This window comes from Stegodyphus dumicola, chromosome 12 (genome assembly GCF_044657685.1).
Source record: "Stegodyphus dumicola isolate Sdum_Otavi_A_Nest chromosome 12, ASM4465768v1".
Taxonomy (NCBI): Eukaryota; Metazoa; Arthropoda; class Arachnida; order Araneae; family Eresidae; genus Stegodyphus; species Stegodyphus dumicola.
This window is the reverse complement of record NC_140779.1, coordinates 11,872,690-11,895,030: the sequence shown is the minus strand read 5'-3', so window position 1 is coordinate 11,895,030 and position 22,341 is coordinate 11,872,690. Positions and strand designations below refer to the sequence as shown.

The 22,341-nt window shown below is 36.4% G+C and overlaps 1 protein-coding gene and 1 long non-coding RNA gene across 3 annotated transcripts in view; one reads left to right on the top strand and one right to left on the bottom strand.

Moving 5' to 3' along the window:
• LOC118196922 (neurexin 1-like) overlaps positions 1–22,341 on the bottom strand; it is an 894,564-nt gene that overhangs the window by 393,360 nt on the left and 478,863 nt on the right. For both annotated transcript variants that reach the window (XM_085827476.1, XM_085827475.1), the window contains exon 3: positions 19,977–21,987. In XM_085827476.1, coding sequence (XP_085683602.1) covers positions 19,977–20,712 — 736 coding nt within the window. In that variant the 5' untranslated portion in view covers positions 20,713–21,987. The remainder of the gene's footprint in view (positions 1–19,976; positions 21,988–22,341) is intronic.
• LOC146993499 (uncharacterized) overlaps positions 1–22,341 on the top strand; it is a 343,790-nt gene that overhangs the window by 184,666 nt on the left and 136,783 nt on the right. The window lies entirely within an intron of this gene.

The window sequence follows — 22,341 nt, the reverse complement described above, 5'->3', positions numbered from 1 at the left end:
GTGTTGTACATATGTGGTGCACGGGGAGTCTATGTTCTCAAAGGGAAAAAAAAATTAGATAACACGACCCAAGAGGAAACATTGCCCCAAAATAACGCGGCGTGTGGTTTACTTACTGCATTATTCTTGAGTACATGTCAAATATGACGAAAAGATCAGCAATCGACGAAATATCGCCCAGTCATCGTGTGCCGATCTCAACTTACTGATGTTGAAAGCCAGAAGAAATTTTCTATCACCGGCATAGGGCCATAACCTAAATAATCCCTATACTCATGATATGATAAATCATAATTGTACTTAAATCCTACACAGAAATTACCTTAGTACAACTAAGAACGCATTTACGCATTTATTTGTACGGTGCAACAGCAGTTCCCCGCTTGGCGGGATCGGCTAAATCACAGAGAGGAACTGCATGAATGGTACTTTAGAAGTTAGAGTAGTTTTGAATGGTTTGTTATGAGTTTCGTATCACATTATTCATGGAACCCTTCTGCGTATGTGGTTGCATAGTCTCAGATTTAATGCGGTTTAAGTGCAGTTTGTGGAGGATTATGCATCAAATGGACATAAAATCATTGATGCTGGAACACGAGGTAATAGGTAAATAGTCGGTGTTTGACAATTTTGAATTTTTACGTAAAATATCAGGACTTGTTGTGAAGAATTATCATCCACCAACTTGTAGTTCGGGCGCCACTGTAGTATCAAGGATTTTAAGTACGGAATGCGAAAAATGAGCAATGCTCACGCCAGGACTCGAACCTGGATCTCCCGAATACCCGTTGAGTGTGCTACCGTTACGCCAAAAGCATGCAGAAAGGAAGGAGAGAATATGTTATAGGGTTAAAAAGGCTACAACAAATTTTCATTATCTGGTGGCATAGGAATTTCCTTCTATCAAATTCTGAGTAAAATTTCTGATTCGATTCTTTTTTGGAATAATTCTGCTAAAAAATCTTTCATATGTTTGGTTTCTCACGGGTATTATTGATTTTATTTTTGGTTTTTATTGAAATTCATCAGCCATCAGTGGTCGTTTACCATTTAGCAGAATGTGGATAATCAGCATAGCAATGTTCTTTCACAACTGTCTAGCTCTAAGTTCTAACAAGCATCAGAATTTAATTAATGCAACCAATCTTCTCTTTGGTGTGAGACGAATGTCCAATTAGATTTAATAAAGCTCCGTGTTGAGAGATAAACTTCCAGGAAAACTGTGGTACTATCCAGAAAATTCTTTCCCATAAAAACATCTAGTTTTATGCGAGGCAAACCCGTTCGCTCTTTTATTATTTATCCTGACAAGCGGAGGGCTTTCAACACCGGGGCTGAAGTGTTTGGGGGCGGTGGCAGAGAAAGAAGAATCTTTCTCACGTATTGTAGCGGAAAAGAAGAGACGGAGACGCTTTTTGAAGATGGGTGAGTGGATAAGAAAAGGAAAATGGCGGCACCCTTTTTGCTTCACCGGGGAAAACTTTCATGCTTAATTAACTTTGTCCATAATTAAAGAGTGCTAACATTGTTGGCGTGGCTTATCTCGGAAGTACTGTATTATATTCCCACATGCGCCTCGGTATGGCTAGAAACCTCTGCATTCATCTGATTTGCCCTTGCATAGAGCGTAAAAAATCTTTTCTTATTAGAATTAATAATACCCTAATTTATGAACGTATTTGTATACATTTGTTGATGAACATGTGAATAATTATTATGTATAAGATATTCTGTACCATAATATTGTATGCTTGTAAATAACAGTGACAAAACCGAATTGTATTGTATTTTAGAATATAGAAAATTTAGATAATAATGTCCTAAAACTGGTTGGCGCCTCAAAATTACAAAATATGGTTACTTTAGGAGGTATTTCCTCCCTCATATCCGCAACCCTCTTGATGGAGTATTTAGGTTCGAATACCGGAGAGGGCAAAAAAAAAAAAAAAAAAAAAAAAAAAAAAAAAAAAAACACTGAAATGTTTCAGATTTTAAATTACGTCCAAAGGGGCGTTTTTTAACATTTTGTGTGTTACCTTTCTTTATTAAATATCATGTTCCTCGCACTTAAACCATAAGATCCAGTGCAACAGCAATATCGCAAAATAGTTTTAAAACGAGCCTATCTTTAGAATTTCCGATACAGAGACTCACGCGCTGGAGATAAAAATGTTTTTTCTGCACAACGTTGCCGTTGCTCGCTTTGAAATCCTTGAGTTTGTTAATCAAAAATTCGTCAAAGTTTTAAAAAATAGGAAATCGATCCTAAAACAAATTTCAAATTTCAAATTGGGTCTTCCACATGCTCATATTCGTTGGAGGATTACGTTATTCAAAATTCGATGACTCTATGTACCGTTGTTTTATCACAATACGAGAAATATACATACATTTATGCAGATTTTTCATTATTTAATTTCTTCAAATATAATGCAGGACTCTAACATTTTGTGGCAACAGTTTGAAAAGTGAACCGACATTTATGAGTCCGACGCAAAATGCCAAAACGAAACTAATAGTCCTTCGGGATTCAAATCCCTTTGGACTAAAAAAAAAAAAAAAAAAAAAAAAAAAAAAAAAAAAAAAAAAACCACCAAAAAGTCTGAAAGGTTTCAGATTTTAAATTACTTCCAAGGGGGCGTTTTTTAACATTTTCTGCATTAACTTTACTTATTAAATATCATGTTCTTCGCACTTAAACTATAAAATTCAATTCAACAGCAATATCACAAAATAATTAAAAGAGCGTCTCTTTAGAATTTCCAATACACAGTCTCGAGTGCTGAAGATAATTTTTTTTTTTTTTGTCCGTACAGTGTTGCCATTGCTGGCTTTGAAATCTTTGAGTTTGTTAATAAAAAAATTCCTTAATGTTTGACAAAATATGAAATAGATAAAAAAACAGAATCCAAATTTGGGCTTTCAGATGCCCATATTCGAATGGAGGACTACTTTATTCAAATATAAAGGTACTAGGTACCTAGGTATAAAGGTACTAAATACAAAGGTACCTAAATACCTAATATAAGGTATCTAGGTACCCTTGTTTTTCACAATGCGAGAAACATGCATACATTCGTGCCGATTCTTCATTATTTAATTTCTTTAACAATAACACACGACGATAATGCTTGGTGGCAACAATTTAATGAAAAGTGATTCTACGCTTTTAGTGATTCAACACAAACTTCCATTTTGAGACAAATAGTCCTTTCTGGCTAACCCCGTTGTGAGCTAATAAGCGCTTTTTTTTATAAATGAATAATAAATCATGAAAGAGAGATAAAAAATAAATAGGAATTTAAAATATTAAATATCAGTATGTTCTTGAAATATACATTATGTAACTCTTAACGATGCTTTTTTTTTCCAACATTTTCCACCTTCATTTATAAAATTTAATTTCTGGCCCTTTTTTGTTGTATCTACGGAACATCTATAATCATGATTTATGCAACTATTTATGTTTGTAAAATTTGATATTACGGAATGAAAACTGATGAGTTTTCTCCATGATTTCTCAAGAAGAAATGGGTAGTGAAAGAAATCATTAATCACTTTTTTTTTTTGTTTTGCTCTCATCCGGGAATGAAAAAAAAATAGCAGTCATTCTTTTGCAAAATATTATTTTATTAACTTCCTTATTCCCGTTCTATATTTCCGAGTTTTAAATATTTTTTAAAATTTTAATTTCAAATGAAAAACGTAGTTAAACATTTTAAAATTTAAAAGCCTTTTTTTTTCAAATTTTTGTATATACCACAGTTTAATTTATCTGCACTATTGAATTTATTGTATTTAATGTCCAATTAGATTTAATAAAGCTCCGTGTTGAGAGATAAACTTCCAGGAAAACTGTGGTACTATCCAGAAAATTCTTTCCCACAAAAACATCTAGTTTTATGCGAGGCAAATCCGTTCCCTCTTTTATTATTTATCCTGACAAGCGGAGGGCTTTCAACACCGCGGCTGAAGTGTTTGGGGGCGGTGGCAGAGAAAGAAGAATCTTTCTCACGTATTGTAGCGGAAAGGAAGAGACGGAGACGCTTTTTGAAGATGGGTGAGTGGATAAGAAAAGGGAAATGGCGGCACCCTTTTTGCTTCACCGGGAAAAACTTTCATGCTTAATTAACTTTGTCCATAATTAAAGAGTGCTAACATTGTTGGCGTGGCTTATCTCGGAACTACTGTATTGTATTGTATTACAATGAGAGAAACATACATACATTCGTGCATACCTATACGTATTCTTATCCGACTATACGTATTCTTATACGTAGGCGTTCTTTTTTAAGTGGTTAGCGTATCCAACTAGCACCTGAAAGTTGCATGATTGGAATTCCAAATTGTGATTGTTGCTTCCGATAGCACACGCGTTGCGTTTTCGAGAGGTCCAGGTTCGAGACCCGGTGAGGGCATTGCACATTTTTCACATTCCCTTTTATCACAGAATCCTAATGACTCTACAGTACATGAAAGAAAAACTTGCAGCATGCATAAACGTTAGCGTTACATTTCCTTGAGTATTGTAACAATGTATTAATGAGAAAAACGTTTTGTTGAGTATTTTGATCTCTTTTTAGCCTATATGAATTGCTGAAAAAATATATTTCATCTAAATTCCAAGTTCGCTTTTCCATGGAGTTCGAATATTTATAACATCTTTAAATTATGAATAAACCATAAACTTCAATTTTTTTTTTAAATTTCGTTCCTTTGTTTTACCTATAAAAATTCGAAGCGCTTGAAATTAATTCTAATAGGGGTACCGGAAAGTTATGTCGCTTTCTTATATTAAATTCCCACGAATAAATTTTTAACACTCTTTTTTAATCAATAATGTAATCACCCTCGTTATCAACAACCTTTTTGCCATCTAATGTGCAGAATTTCAATCCCCGGACCGATATAAATCAATTGGTTTTTGAGTAAAATATCTCAAAATGGCATTTTGGACATCATTCAAATTTTCAAATTTTTGTCACTAGGAAAATGTTGTAGAGATCGGAATAAATGGAAATCCGAGTGTACGATATCGGGCGAGTATGGTGGGTGATGCAGCACCTCAAATCCCAATTCCTTCATTTTTTCCAGTGTCCGTCTTGCACAGTGCGGTCTTGCATTGTCGTGTTGCAGAATGATGCCTTTGCTGTTGACAATCGCCGGATATTTTTCGATTAAAGATTGGTTCACTCGATCCAATTGTTCACAATAAAGATCTGCATTAACAGTTTGTCCAGGTTTCGGCAATTCAAAATGAACAATTCCGCGAATACTTTACCAAACACACAGAAGCGCCTTTTGGGGATGTAAACCCTTTGTAACCACTATTAAAACTGCCTTTTGGATTATCATATAGGACCCATTTTTCGTCTCCAGTAATCAAACGAGCGAAAAACGGTTCTGTATGGTGCCGTTGAAGCAATACGTTGCATGAGATGGATCGGTTGGCTGTGTTCTCTTCGGACAGATTATGGGGGACTCAAAACACCTACTTTGCTTATTTTTTCATTCTGCTTTAAATGTTCTTGGATGGTCGACCAAGGTTGGTTAAGAGTGTTTAACATGGATTTGCTTGCACTTCTGCCCTTAGCATGTTGCTGTCGACATGCGCAGAAAGGACGTTACTTTCCGGTCCCCCTAATATTACGTATACAAAATTTCTCAGTGATTAGATACATCATTTTTGAAGAAGTGAACAGGAATGTGAACTGATACAAAGTCGGCAATAACTTTTAACTTTGCAAGAAATCCAGTTTAAACATAATTTTAAAATTCAATGAAGAGGTATTCTCTTAAATAAGTTTCATTTTACGTATGTTCGTTTTATTTTCCTCCTAAGTACTTAAAAACTTTCACTCTGATTATACAGTTCTCTCAGTTTCAGAAAGCTTACTCCATTCGGTACAGGTCAGTTCGACGCCAACGTTTCGACGCCAGCGTTTCGACACGAGGTCGTTTCGACGCGGGGTCAGTTCGACGCCATGCTTTTTTTGCTTTTGTTTGACGCCATACTTTTCGTATTTTTATTTATTTTTAGAATAAGTTTGCATCGTCATTCAAATAAATTTGGTGTCATCATCATTTGGCGTTTCACACCCCACATTATGGGAATTCATAGATGGTCTCAGGCGTGTTCAGAAATAAATCGATCAATGTTACGAACAATTTGTACGTGGACATGAACCACCGCACAAGCGGAATAGGTATCTGCGAACTGATATGAGAATTAAAATAATAGTTGAAGATTTTGAAAATCGAAAAATAATGGAATTCCTGAAAGGTGTGGCGCATAACTTTGCAATGGATTAGTATAATAACAGTTCTGTGATGTAATCTTATTTATCTCTAATCTTATTTATCTGTAATCTTATTTATCTGTAATTATATTTGTCTGCAATAAAATATAACTACTTTGTAACCATATGTTTATTTACTATTTGTGTATTTTGCCTTTTGATGCTGTTTTGTGAAATAAATACATAAAAAAAAACCCTCCCTCATGTCCCGGGGCCTTGGCGTTGGCGGGGGGGGGCTTCTCACTAATCTGGGACACAAGCAAAAATCTAGAACACTTTCACACATATATTTATTTTAAATATGCATGCAAACAATCGCTAATTCAATAAATAAAAATCAGTCATATTACTTATTTATATTACTTCATATTTATTCTAAAAATAAATAAAAATACGAAAAAAAATATGGCGTCGAACTGCCCTGCGTCGAAACGTACGGCGTCGAACTGCCCCGGCGTCGAAACCTTGGCGTCGAACCGTTGGCGTCGAAACGACCTGCTTCGTACTCCATTTGCTTCTGCATCTATTGAACCACCTTGAACGGCATAATAAGCGAAGGTTCCCTTTATACAGCCCAAGCCTGAATCCTGAAAAGTCCTGAACATTTGTAACTACAGTATATTCACAGAATGGGAACGCATACAACAAGTAGACCTCAAATTCTCTCGAAAGAAAGCGGGAGGGGGAGGTAATAAATCTGTATTCTATCCACTGACGTGGTGTGGGTTAAACTGGAATGAACACGAAGCTAGATCCTTTATGTAACTAATAATTTAATTAATTATTCTCTTCAGTTCTTAGATTACTGAAGACGTAATTTTTTATACTATACTTTCTTTCCCTTTGATGCTTTATATTTCTTACAAGATCTAGCTGAGGCTCAGTTTTTGGTTTGGTATTTCTTACTATATTATTCAGCTAGGTCCAACTGCACTACGTATTTCCTCCTTTCCTTAAGAAAGCGTAAACACAGGCTTTGATTTTTATCCTCGAAAGAAAGTAAAATACGAGCTTTTCGAAAATTCTAGATAAATATGGGACTTATATTTAGCTTATTGAAAGCCATTTCCTAGCATACATGATAAATTAATCTTCACAAAAAACTAAAAAATTTAAAAACTTTTGTTTATTTTTTTATTTTTTTGTAAGTTTTATTCTAAGTTTTCAACAGTTATTTTTAGTTAAAGGTACTTTCCTGTCTATCCTAATTTCAGCTTACAATTTCCTACCAGAATGTGTTTTTAGAATCGCGTTTAATGCAAATGAGTCGGACTAGTATTTAAGTTCCACTCACTTCGAGAGAGAGCCTCAGAGTTTCTGCCTAGCGCGCATTTGCCTTTTCTCGACGTCTCTGTAAAGAGGTTATCACACATGGCTACAGTCCCTGCTAGGCGGGACTTTTCTGAGAAACGAGATTCTGGTAGCACTGGTTTAAAGGGGAGGATTCCTAGAAAAAAGATCCCCGCCTGAAGCGAAGTCACGGAAACAATGTTGCGGCTACGCGGGATTTTTTTCAAACCTCACCGAAAATGTCTCGAATCCCAGGTAGAGACAACCAATCAGACGAAAGTTCTGCTTCTGAAGGATCACGTGATCCCGATTTCAGCGATAATCCATTACCGTTGGGCGTTCAAGTCTTTGTAGTAAAGTGAGGATGGTAACCTAGCTACGTGTGTTTCCTGGAATTGTGCGGGCTCTGAGAATTGTCCCTTATGACGTCAAGTCTCGCGTAGCCGAAACATAATGTGATTGGGACCTAAGCTGTTACTACGCTCGCCCGTATCACGGTCCCTGATAGCTTCGCTAGCCTATTCGATATTTAGGGGACAACTACTTAGAAGCTTCGGTTACATCTCTTTAGTTAAGCATTAGTTAAGTCTTATATGTTATTATTTTGAGTCGAAACGCAAGTGGAGGCTTTGCTGCACGCCCTGAGAAAGGCGCCATATGTTAAGGGGGCTCATACACCTTAAACCCCTTATGATCTTCGAATATATGACTGTTGCAAGAATTGGGATATTTTATTTATTTTAAAAAGCAATTACTTCCAACATTTTACAGCTGACTACATAATATAGCTACTAGAAACCAGAAAGTTTGTGTTGCCATAAATATTTTTGTAATTTAATCCGCTTAGTGACAAAAGTTTTCGTCATGTTTTTGCGCGCATGATATTTTAAAAATGGCTAATGGTACATGCTTGAAATATAGTGGAATTTTTATATGGGCACTATTTTCTAACTGAACCAAAAATTTCACGAATATTTTAGTATTAAAAAAATTTATGCACGAAAACATTACAGGATTTTTGAATAAAATACATTTTATAAACTCAACTCCGAATAAAATAAAAATTTAACACTAAATTCTTAGAATTTTAGGTTCACAGTAGTTTCCAAATGTTATAAAAGCTATGTATTAAATATGGAATTAAATTATGCAACAGAATGTTTTAAACTGTGCGCGCAAGGTGGAAACTTGACGAAAACTTTTGTCACAAAGCGGATTAAATTATAAAAATATTTTTGGCAACACAAACATTCTGATGACTATTTCAGATAGCAGCTATATTATGTAGTCAGCTGTAAAGAGTTGGAAGTAATTGCTTTTAAAATAAATCAGTTATCCCAATTCTTGCAACAGTCACATATTCGAAGATCTTATAGGTTTTAAGGTTTATGAGTTCCCTTAAATCTTATTTTGAGCAATAAAGAGTAATTAACCCTTCTCGAGTTTACATATCTGTGCCTGAACTTAATCGGTTATTCGCTTAGCAGTTCGCCAGGTTCCTCCACATTTAGTTGTTAGCTAGAAGGGTGGAATCCTACAATTTATTTCTAAAAATCTCCATTTAATCACTTGAATATTTAACAACATATACAACGTCTTGAATTTTATATGTCTCTGCATGGAAAATGGGTGAACTCGGTATTTTTCTGACGTCATATGACTGTAATAAATGCCCGTGGAAGGTCTAATAAAAATGATAGTTAACATATAAAGACTGGAATTTAAAAAAAAAGCGTGGGGATTATGTGTTTATCATAGAATTTCAAGGAAGATGTTCATCACTCTAAATAAACACTGTAAACGAAACAGACATAAATTATGTCATTCAAAAGATATGTTATAAGGTATTTCTCCCGCCTTCCTAGCGTGCCTTCGTGGTGGAGTGGTTCTGCACGCTGGGCCGGTATTCCAGAGGTCCGTGGTTCGATTCCCGGCGAAGGCGATTGCTCATTTTTCATCTTGCCTACTTCCAAAACATACCTAATGTCTCTACAGGGGCGCCCGAACTGAAAGGGTGTTGGATGATGTTTCTCTTCACCCAGGATTTGGTCCCCTGAAAACCCCAATCGCCCTTTAAAAGGGGGAGCATATAAGGTATTTGTTCCGCCTTCTTAGCGAGCTTTCGTGGTGTAGTGGTCTGCACGCTCAGCGCGTAATTGAGAGGTCCGCAGTTAGATTCCCGACGAAGCCGTTGCTCATTTTTCATCTTGCTTGCTTCCAAAAATACCTAATGCCTGTACAAGCTAAAAAGACAAAAAAAAAAAAAAAAAAAAAAAAATGAGTTACTAGAACTGAGTGTAACAGCAGACTGGTAGACTGCGAGCTGAGCGAAGGTGTCCAAACCCTTTCGGGTGACCGTTAAAATCTGAAATTAGAGTAGAATTTAAGAATTTTTTTATTTATATTTCTTTTTGGAGGGGAGGGAGTTTTGTCGTTAATATCTCCTTATTATGAGGAATTTTTATGATATATTTTTTAATTTATAGATACTATGGTATATACAGAGGCTGTTCGAGCATTTTTAGACGATTTTGGTAAGCGGTAATAAAAATTCGTTTGCTGCAAAAGAAGTAATTGCAAATGTATTATGTTTTTAAAAGTCAAAATTATCGTCTGTGGCTTGAAAGTTTTGTTTTTATTCAAAATGGCGAATTTAACAAAGCAGTGGTTCGAAGGCTCCATTGACGCTCTTTCGGAAGAGAAATAGGCATACTCCGTTATCCAAAAACGATGTTGAGATTCATGGTTTTGTGATATCTAAAGCGTCGATAGGTAATATCATCAAAAAGAAAGGAAACAGATGTCAAATTGGAGCCTCAAGTGGGACAAAATTTCCAAACAAGTATCCAAGGAAAAAACGGACATCTTCGACTATTGCAAAGGTACGTTGTTTAATGTTAAAATAAAATCCCCCTACTACAAAGGACAGTTGCAAAATCATTGAAATGCTCCGTGTCCACTGTAAACAAAATGATAAACGTTGATTTAAATCTTAAGAAAGCGAAGAAACGCAATGTGTTTCGTCTTCTTCCAAAGCATATCGCTCGACGCAGGACACGCTGCAGAATTCTATATGAGAAAAACTTATCCAAAGAAAAATGGAAAACAATTGTCACAATAGATGAAGCGTGGGTGTATTTAAATGATTATAACAAAAAAAGAGCCATTTATTATCACAACAGGGGAGAAAAAATTTAAGTACATGGTTCAAAGAATCGAAAGAATGTTTTCCTAAGGGATTCATGATTGTGGCTGGTTTTTCTTATAATGGCAAATTAACAATAAAGAGAGTGCAAACAAATGTCAAGATTAACTCCAAATACTATCAGGAACATATTTTATCGCCAATGTTTCGGAATGAAATACCATCGCTTTACCCACAGTGCCATCCATCTGTGAGACTCCGTCAGGAGAGAGCTAGCAGTCACACATGAAAATCCACTGTAAATTTCCTAAAAGAAATGGAAGAAAAACTGGTATCAAGGCCATACCCTTCACTGATATCCCTACTCAATCTCCCGATGTGTCACCTATGGAGTTTTGTGCTTTCGGACTTATGGAGTTTGGACCTATGGAGTTTGGACCTATGGACACCTATGGAGTTTGGACTAAAAACTGCATTATCCAAACGTTGTCCCAAAACCCTAACAGGACTCTGGAAAGCTGTTCCGGAGGAATGGAATAGAATATCTCTTCTGCCACTTCAAAAGGCATTATTATCCTGGAAATTGCGGTGTCGAAAGATAGTTCAGAATAAAGGATGTCAAATGGAGCATTTAAAGCACAAGAATTTTATGTAATTTAGTTTTGTGAATACAATATACATCGTCTAAAAAATGTGTGAACAGCCTCTGTATAACATCTCCCTAATTTTAATGTTTTCTCATTTCTCTCTGATTTAGTTACTTAAGTGAGATATTAGTTTTGATTTGCGCTTATGATGTCTATTTTGCAGTTCGGCAGTGCCTAAGCATTTTTCGAAAATAAATATTATACAACATCTACAGTCATTTCAGTGTCAATATTTGGATAGAAGAAGCAATCGAAGTTGGAGTTTGCGAGAAATAAACTAGAAAAATTGGAAGATTACCAGAGGCTAATTACTAAATTGAATAAGCTCATTACAAAACTTAGCGAAATTCTTTCGTAATAGAGAGATCCAAGAATTTCAAGATACTTTTCTTTGACTGTAGCATCTAAAATTATTTACTTTACAGCGGCAGATTCTAAGCCTCTGCCATTAAGAAGATTTAAATCTTACAAATATTGTGAGTTTAAAAATTGTTGCTTATGCGTTAGACCATCTTGTGCGACAGACCATAAAGCTCATTAGACTAGCGTTTTATATCGAAACGGAAGGATTTAAACTCTTAATACTGTTTCCCCGGAAACTAACGACACCCGGAATTCCGGGACGATGCGTTAAATTCATTTTCCAGGAAACGAGAGATCTTTACGCATATGGAATTCGGTTAAGGCAGAGATTTCCACTTCACTTAATAGCAGATGCCATGATGCTTGCTTTGATAGGTGCAGCTTAATCTCAAAAATAGATAATATCTGTAGAATGTGGTGCTTTACAGGGTTGTCGTTTCTCATCACTGGTCTATTTTAATGAATTTCGCAGCATCAAGGTATATAATAGCTTCAGATCGTCAAGTTAAATTTGTTAAAATGAAGATTTCTGAGAAACAAAGGTGGAGGTCCTCGGTCACTAATTATTTTGCTTAAGAATGTTTTTAATGATGCAATTCATATTTTTGACATCATACATGCTATGCATAAACAGCGTTCTTCCCCATGTAATGATCAAAAGGGTTAAGGGGTATCAGAAACCCCTATACCGACAATGTTAAATTGGTCATTTTCGATGTACCTGTAGATACAAACTTGAAATATTTTCTGTAATTAAAGTATACCTATCTGATTCTACTGAAATGAGCTTTTGAAACATTTTGAATTTTAGAGTAAATATCAGAATATTTTGTTAGGCATAGTAAAATTTAGCACTTTTCTCAAAAAAAAAAAAAAAAATTCTAAGTTTATTACAGTAAGCTCATTTCAGTAAATATTAGGGAACCTAATAAATAAGCCATAAAAATTTAGATACCTGTTAGCAGTAGTTTCTGAGAAAAGGTACATCGAAGTATAAAAAAATAACGTTTGGAGAAAAAACGCGTTTTTATGTAAAAATCTTCATTGACCAAAGCCGTAGATGGCAAATTAAAACTAGATATTTTTACAGTTTTAATTTTCATAGAGATTAAAGAATGCTATTTGTAAACGCAACGTATTAATTTTATTTAAAATGTATTTTCCCGATTGGTAACAACAGTTTTTTTTCAGAACGATAATATTTTGAACTGCAAGTTTTTTTTTGAGCAGTAATGTTGACGGTAATGTTTCTGAATAAAGCAAGTAACTAACAATTAATGTTTGACGGAATGTGTTTTAATAAAGGAACTAATTAAATGCTAACATATTTTTAGAAAGATAAAAGTATAGAGAATTTGAAAATGCAAAAATCCGAAATCACAATTTTTTGAAGATTTTGGGGTTCCAACACCCCTTAAGAATATCGTCATCTCATGCATTTTAAAATGTCAATACATTCATTTTCAAATGGCCAAAAATGTTTTATCGTATAATTAACATTACTGATATTTTCTAAAAAGGAGAATGGTAAATATTAGTTTAAAAAAAATAAAGGAACCAAAAAAAATCTGAAAGCTTTCAGATTTTTTTTTTTTTTTTTTTTTCCATAAGCCAAAAGGAGTGTTTTTTTAACGTTTTGTGTGTTATTTTTATTTATTAAATATCATGTCCTTCACACTAAAAATTCAGTTTAACAGCAATATAGCAAAATATTTAAAAGACCATGTCTTTAGAATTTCGAATACACAATCTCGCGCGCCGGAGACAAAAATGTTTTCTTTTCTTCCGTAGAGTGTTGCCATTGCTCGCTTTGAAATCGTTGAGTTTCTTACTCAAAAACTCGTTAAAGTGTTACAAAATATGAAATGGATAATAAAACAAATTTCACATTAGGTCTTCCAGATGCCAATATTCGGGTGGAGACGAATGTTAATTAGAATTGGATATCATTGTTTTATCACAGTGCGAGAAACATAACATACATTTACGCAGTTTCTTCATTATTTAATTTCTTTAAATAAAGTACAGGGCTCTAACATTTAATGGCATCAATTTAAAAAGTGATTCGCCGTTTATAGTGAATCAACTCAAAATTCCAAGACGAAATTAATAGCTCTTCTGGGCTATTAAAGCATTTTGGGCTAATAAGTTAATGATCTTTAAATGTAAATACTTAAAGCATGATTAAGGTTCAACTATTTTAAAGGATTTTAAATCTAATTGGAAAGGTTTTAACTTCTCAGATTGCTGAGGATTGGCAGTTATGATTTTGGTAGACAAGTACTTTATTCGCTAGTGGATTTATTGCTGAAACAATTACCTAAGGACTTAAAAGATGTGATGCTGTTATTGTTGTTACCAATCTCATTTGTATGACAAAGGTTATAAGTTATTTCTCCCGCCTTCTAAGCATGCCTTCAATCAGAACGCTCGGCACGTATTCCAGAGGTTTCGAGGTTCGAATCCCGGCGAGGGCATTGCTCATTTTTTATATCTCTTGCCTTAAAAATATCTGTCTCTAAAAGGTTAGCGCAAGCCCGGTGCATCCATCGTGACAAAGTGTTAAATGCGTGTGCCGTTGGCAAGCGCTTCTTGGCAACGGCACACGTTGGCAAGAGCCACTCCTCTTTCCCCTACATGCAACCTCTGGAGAGGATTTTAAGCTCGCGGCATACTTAAATAGCCCCGAATGCCGCACAAACATTATACACTTCCAAACATCTATGCCTTCTCCAGATTCCAAACCCGGGCTCTTCGATAAGGCAGGGAGAGTGACTAAGCCACTACCTAGATTGCGCACCACTTCAAAATGATGAAATAATACACCGTTTTAATTTAATACATATTTTTCTTCATATTTGTTAGCTTTCAATATTCTTTTTTCTCGTCTCTATCCAAAAATATTCCAGTGTAATGGGCACTTAAGAAAGCGCATTGGGCGATCAGAGGAAAAACAACTAAGATTACGTGTTGATTGAAACTCATGAGAAGATATGGATGATTTATGTCTTTGCGCTTTAGGAAGTAGTAATACACAGCGTCAACGTCACATGTAAGACGGAAGTTAATACCCATTGACTATAGAACCAACGTGCTGGAATGTTTTGTTTAATTTTACCTATATCTTTAAGGCACCTAATGTCCTAAGCACATTTAACTTCTGTAGGTAGTGTAATTTGTTTTTAATGCCAAACAAACTAGTCGGAATTCTGAAATGGAAATTTAGTTCATTATATCTACAAATCCAATTCTCAATAAAAATAACGAGTTTAAATGTACGTAAAGAACTTAATCCATTTGTCACTGCATAGTAACTAATAGCAACTTTTTGTATAAAATTATGACACACCAAGGTCCTGAACCATTTTGGAGTAATCATTCCGTATTCAGTTACAGATAGAATTATTTCTACTTTGGCCATTTAGAAGACACACAATTGGACATTTCATGCGCACAAATACACTGGTGTGCAAAAATTAAGGACGAAGTCGAAAAATTAGCATATCAGCTGAACGAAGAGGCAGAGCGGACAGAAAGACCAATCAGGAGATTAAGTAAGGTGATGTACGGTAGCACATGCGCAGATATGCAAGTAGACGTAATCGGGGAGTGTCTGAGTAGTATAAAGCATGTTATCGGTGTAAGATCAGTATTTCTGGCAAAAAGATTGCACGCCGTATAGCAGTTAAAATCACACCGAGTTGCTGCCTCAGCGAGAAATGGCGAATAATCAATCTGTTAGACGACATCTGGATGCTTTTACCCGAGGTCGAATCATTGGGAAGTTGGAGGAAGGCCGCAGTGTGACAAGTGTGGCTGCAGAGTTCGGAATTGCTCACAGCATCATTTCACGACTTTGGAGACAATTTCAAACTACAGGAAGAGCTATCCGGGGGTTTAGTAGTGGTCATCCACGAGGAACCACACCCGCAGATGACCGGTATATTGCCTTACAGGCCAGAAGAAACAGGCGGCAGACAGCGGGAGAAATCGCTAAACACGCGACACAGGCGACTGGACGACCGATATCGCGTTTTACCGTGGCCAGAAGACTGCACGGTGGGGGTCTGTTTGCACGACGCCCTGTACGGTGTGTAGCTCTAACGCCTGCCCATCGGAGAAGGCGTTCTCTGTGGTGCCGGGAACACCGGAATTGGAGAGACAATGAATGGGGACGAGTACTCTTTACAGATGAGAGCAGATTCAGTCTGAGTAGCGATTCTCATCGCATACTCATCTGGAGAGAGCGGGGAAGCCGCAATCATCCCTCGAACATCATTGAAAGGGACAGGTATGGAGGTGGCGGTGTTCTCGTTTGGGGAGGCATCATGCTTGATAGTCGTACAGACCTTCACATCTTCGACGCAGGTTCAGTCAACGGGACCCGTTATTGTAACGAGATTCTTCTTCCATATGTGCGTCGTTTTAGAGGCGCTATGGGTCCGCAGTTCCTTTTCATGGACGACAATGCACCATGTCATCGCACAGTAGCTGCCGAACAGCTCTTAGAGAGTGAGGATATTGAACGTATGGATTGGCCGGCACGATCTCCGGATCTCGATCCGATCGAGCATGTATGGGATTTTCTAGGCAGACGCTTGGAAGCTCGTACCCTACCACCAGTAACGATTCCGGAGCTTCGATTGACGCTGCAAGACGAATGGGCAGCAATGCCTCAACAACTCATTGACACTCTCATCCTCAGCATGGGCCGACGCTGTGAAACCTGCCTGGCAGTCAGGGGAGATCATATCCCCTATTAAAGACCGGATGTTTCTTGCTGGACACCCATCACAGGGATGTTTCGGCCTTCAGTCGCATTGCGCTCCATGCTACTTTTCCAATAAAGCTTTTTTTTTATCCCTCTAATTTCTCTTTTAGTAAGTGTTGCTTACATTACTCATGTCCTTACGTATTGGGGATCTTACGGTATTAAATGTGTTGATTTGGAAAGCTTTTGTACAAAGTTATATTGAAAAAACCGTCTCGTCCTTAATTTTTGCACACCAGTGTATATGCATTATTTCACTTCCGCTTCATTGTTTCTAATTCAGAGCCTATTGAACATCTGTACCAGCAGTTGCCAACTAAATTTGATGCTTTCTACAACTACCTATTTTTAAACATTTATTTTTCTCTTCCTTTACAAAATTTATTTATGCCACTGTTTCAGAAATGTAGTTTATAAATTAACTTCTTTACCATGTTTTAAACTTTAAAGTAGTAATTTATTCTTATGCCTTATTATGCTGTAGTTAAGTATTTATTTCATTATTATTGGTTTATTTGATTACGGCGAAGCACACGGACTATCTGCCTAGCGGGATGCCTTCGTGGAGAGTTTTCTGAAGGGGAGGATTTGGGAAATGACTCAGACATGAGATATTGAAGTATGAAGCATAATTGCGGATGGGGTAGAATTAATAAAAAACTGTAGCAGGTCCAACTAATATTCTTTTTATTTTAGTTAAGCATTTCGTGGCCACAAATAACTTAGCACATTCCTCGTGCATGTTCCAGAATATAACATTTACATTTTCGATAGCTTTGATGTAAAAAAGAGAAACAACCAGCAGCCATTTAGCTAGGCCGAAAAATAGAAGATAAGTGTGATGTGTTCGAGACGAAATTTTAATTCATGGTGGAATTAGTTTCGGTTTCAAAGTTATTTAATTGGATGATAAAAAACTCTAAAATTATTATTGGTTGAAGACTTGTGTAAATTATTTTTGTCACAAATATTATTTCGTTCGTTACGTAAAAGTCATGTGATATGGATTAATCTAGAAGTGACGTAGTCCAGAAAAATTTGTGTTAAGCTGTTATTATTTTTAGCATAGAAGAAAGGAGAAATACCCAAATTAAAACGAAGAGTTAAGGAGCTATTGAAAATTTTAGTTAGATCATTTTTATATTACATGTATACATAATTCATTTTACAGTACGTAGAGATTTAAAATGCTACATATAATGCATATAGATTTAAAGAACGTGCATAGATTCGTACAGATTTAAAGAAAAACTGTATAGTTTATATATGCATTAATCAGAAACAACTTCTTTAATTATATTATTGGAATATATCTTCTTAATTTTCAGGTTACTTTTGGGATAAATATTAAGGAATTCATTCTCACAAAAAAGTAAGAATTATAATTTCTAACAATAATAAAACAGCTATATACAAACAGATAAACAGGTTTAAACAGGAAATCATACAGTGGATGGACAAAAATATGGAAACACCTTGTGAAATGCATGTTTGAAAAGAAAGATTAATTTTAATAAAATATGTAGGTGGCCCTGGTGTTTTTGACTACTGACGCCACCTATACAACTTCGTAAATGTGCTAAACAGTTCAGTTGTTGTCGGAGTACTGTTATGTGAGGTTGTCATTGCATTATGTCAGAGTTAACAGACTTCGAACGAGTGCAAATTGTTGGAGCACGTATGGTAGGTGCTTCCGTAAGCAAGGTAGCCGAGGTGTTTAGTGTTTCCAGAGGTACTGTATCGAAGATTTATTCCGCATATTTGAAAAGCGGAAAAACATCATCTGCTAAATCACAGCGCGGACGAAAGTGTGTCCTGAGTGATCGTGACAGACGATCATTAAGGGCAATTGTGACGAAAAATAAGAAGACCACAGCTGCAAAATGAATGTCGTGTTACCGAAGCCTGTGAGTACCAAAACAATTAGAAGGGAGCTTCATAAACAGGGAATTGCTGGCCGTGCTGCAATCGAGAAGCCACTCATCAGTGATGCTAATGCCCGTAACTGGAAAAGGTGGTGTTTAAGTCATAAAGCCTGGACTATAGAGCAGTGGAAGCGAGTAATATGGTCTGACGAGTCTTCTTTCACATTGTTTCCCACTTCTGGCCGAGTTTACGTCTGGAGAACGCCATCTCAAGCCTATAATACAGACTGCTTGTTGCCAAGAGTGAAACATGGCGGGGGTTCTGTTATGGTTTGGGCAGCCATATCGTGGTTCTTTGCTAGCCCCATTATAACTGTGTCAGGGCACATGACTGCCAAGACTTATGTGAACATTTTGGCCGATCAAGTTCATCCCATGGTACAAACTTTGTTCCCCCATGGTGATGGTGTCTTCCAAGACGACAAAGCCCCTGTTCACACAACTCACATTGTCCAGGACTGGTTTTCTGATCACGAGGATGAGTTGTCCCATCTCCCCTGGCCACCACAGTCACCAGACCTCAATATTATCGAACCTTTGTGGTCTACATTGGAACGGAAAGTGCGTTCTCGTTATCCACCGCCAACATCGTTATCTGAACCTGCCACCGTTTTGCAGGAAGAATGGTATAATATTCCCTTGGCAAACATACAGGAACTGTGTTTATCCATTCCGAGAAGACTGCAAGCTGTTTTGGATGCCAACGGGTTTCCTACACCATATTAAGCAAAGAAACATGTTTTTTTAAAGGTGTTTCCATATTTTTATCCAAACCCTGTATTTCAGACTGTAACTATAATAGTATTATGCATAAGCATATTAATTTAAAACTGTTCGTTTTTTGCGTCTTATTTGCTTATAATAAAAGGTTTTTAAAAACTCTTATACTCTGTGGGTTTGTAACATCTCTCACAACCTGTGCTTTATTTTTAATCCGTGAGTATTTATGCACCTCTTCAAATTAGTACCGCCAACCTGTTTTCACTAGATTCTCACTAGTGTAATTCTCAGTTAAGAACTAGTTAGCGAATAATCGCTTAAGTTCGCGTGACAAGAAAAAACAAGATGGGTGGGTAACTAATCCTTTATTATTCCAATAAGATTTCACAAAACTCCGTCTTGGAGTGTACAATCAAAGCCGACACCTGGGCTTGGACTTAAGAGACTAATAATTAAACTAAAACTAAGATTAACTAAAGAGATACAGCAGAAGCTATCAAGATTCTAATCGAGTTGGCCCCTTAACTCTATTTGACTACGAAACTTATCAAGGACCTGAGTACGGCCGAGCGTAATAACAGCTAATAGTAGCCAAAAGGCAGACGCGCTTAAATCATAAACTCTGATTCTCTCTGACTCTGTAAGTAACTTCGCGGTTTAAATACCGCTCCTCCTCATTATGTATTCAGAAAGATTCCAAAACTACGTTCTGGCCGGAAGTAGCAAGTTGGAGTTAAGAATTTGACAGGAAAGGAGTTTTAACTTAATCTGTTGCGAAGGTTTCGAAAAGAAATTTAAAAAAATGTAGAGACATACCTTTCTCGCAGAAATTTCCATCGTAGTCTCCCGTGCCGCAGTCACAGATGGCCCCGCTGTCGGTGCTGATACATTCTCCTCCATGCTGGCAAGGATCGTGATGTTTGCACGCATCGAGATCATTGGAACGTATGCCCTTGAATTCGACCATATCTTGGTGGTGGTGGGGACCTTCTTCACTTGCATACACAACGTTTCGAATAGATCCCCTGAAATGAGGCTCGAAAAACACAGATGGCAGTGACATTTGTGTCAATTTAGCGCTGTACCAACTTGGAATTCCACCAATGTAGACAAAACTGTTTCCAGAGAAGTTCCCGAACTGGTAGTCGTTGCCTTTTGTTACTTTACTTTGTGTGTCCTCATCCACTCTTAGCAAGGTGTCTTCAACATTGCGAATGAGTTCGACGTGGTGCCATTGGTCATCATGAAGATTCCGACCCGCATGTATAAGCAGCGCACCACCACCTAAGTTGAATCTTAACCGGAGAGTACCATCAACCAACTTCAGTTCGAAGAAATCACTAACGCCGCCATCGTCCAGGTACAGAAGCAAACCATTAGGTTCTGTTGTTCGAAAATCGAACGATAAGGAGTCCGTCACGCCAGCATACCAGCGTTTGAACTGAGCGTACGAATTGGGCGATCCTTCCAGAACAAAAGCTTTAACGGAACTTTTGGAAAGCACGAATAAAATGAAAAACAGCCATCGCCAATGCAGCTGGACAACCGCCATTTCTTTAAATTGTACTTTTATTATTTCGCCGTAGAAATATGTGTAACACAAATCGCAAAATTCTCATTGATTTGTCAAGCCAGAATATAGCCTTCTAATAATGAGCCCTTCTGAGCAAATGTAAAGGAGCTGGTCCATGTTTTTCATGCATTCTGAATGCGTAATCCTGTTTCAAATAGCACTAAACATAATCGGAATCTCTTTCTCATCAGTTTTCTTATTACGCTAAGTTCCATTTATTTTCATTACAGTAACCGCTGGGAATTGTCACATGTCACCTAATTATTTTGCCAGAAACTTGTACATGTAGTCCTAGGACACATGACTGAAGATTCCTTCAAAGCGACACACATTTTCCATGACATCTAAAATTAGAAATCACCAGTAAAAAAACTCGGTTATTAATTAATTAATTCCATCAATTTATAACTTTATTAAGGTAAACGAGATAACACATATGGATCATTTTTAATTAAGTCTCCTTGTTCGCAATTGAAAAAAGACTCTGTTCACTGAAATTGCTCAATTATAAAAGGCAAATTTTCAATCAATTGGCAAACGTACGTATCCTTAAAATAATAACTTTTAATAGCAGGTAATGATTTCTTTCAAAGCATGCTTGTTAAGTTTCATCCACTTGAAGTACATCACATCGGGTACAAAATAATTTCAAAGGTGGTTATGCTAATAAATCTTTCTTTTTAAAACAACTTGCAATCTTCAATGCATCGAATGATTTAATTTAAGAGTATGTTTCTGATATCAAAAAAAATGTGAATAAAGTATAAAAATGATATTAATAATTTTATTTCTTACTTCCAAAGTGGTTACATTTGTACTGAATGCTGCATAACATTGAGTCATTCTGACAGCGACTTTTAATTTCGTACTTGCATGGCGAATCGTTATATTTCGTATTCGCTTGTTTCCTTCCACACTGAATATTTAAACAACCATGATTATACATTCTGGATTCTTTTTTGAAGAAAACTGTGTGCAAGTAATTAATTAAATAAATCCTTAATGTCTTAAATATTCTAAATACTTGAATAAAGTATTTATGTTGTCTCCAAAGCAAAGAGTTCCTTATTGTTTGCCCTCCAGCTTTTTCTTTGGTCAGACAGTTTTTTCCCCTTCTTTTTCTTTCTTCACATTGCAAGTAAAAACAAAAAAATTTTTTCAAGTATATTAAATAGTTAATGAAGACAACATTTCCTCAGAGAGATGGTTCTAAAGATTTATTTTCTTGGGGCAGGAAATGTCTTCCGAAAATACCTGAAAAAAGGAAAAAAACATTGTAAAAAAATTAAATATTTGTGATTTATTTTTTTGAAATAGTTATCATTCAAGTAATTGTATTGTTGCACTAAAATAATACTTTAACTAACTATTGCATTTCCGCACGTCCATTCTTGTGGTAACAGTATAAGGTATTTTCCACTATCTTTTCTGCATGCCTTCGTGGCGTTACGGTAAGCACACTCGGCGCGTATTCTAGAAGTCCAGGTTCGAGTCCAGGCGAGGGAGGGCATTGCTCATTTTTCGTGTTTACTACTTCAAAAATCCTAATGATTTTACAGTGGCACCCGAACTAGAAAAGGTGGTGGATGGTGATTCTTCACAGCCAGG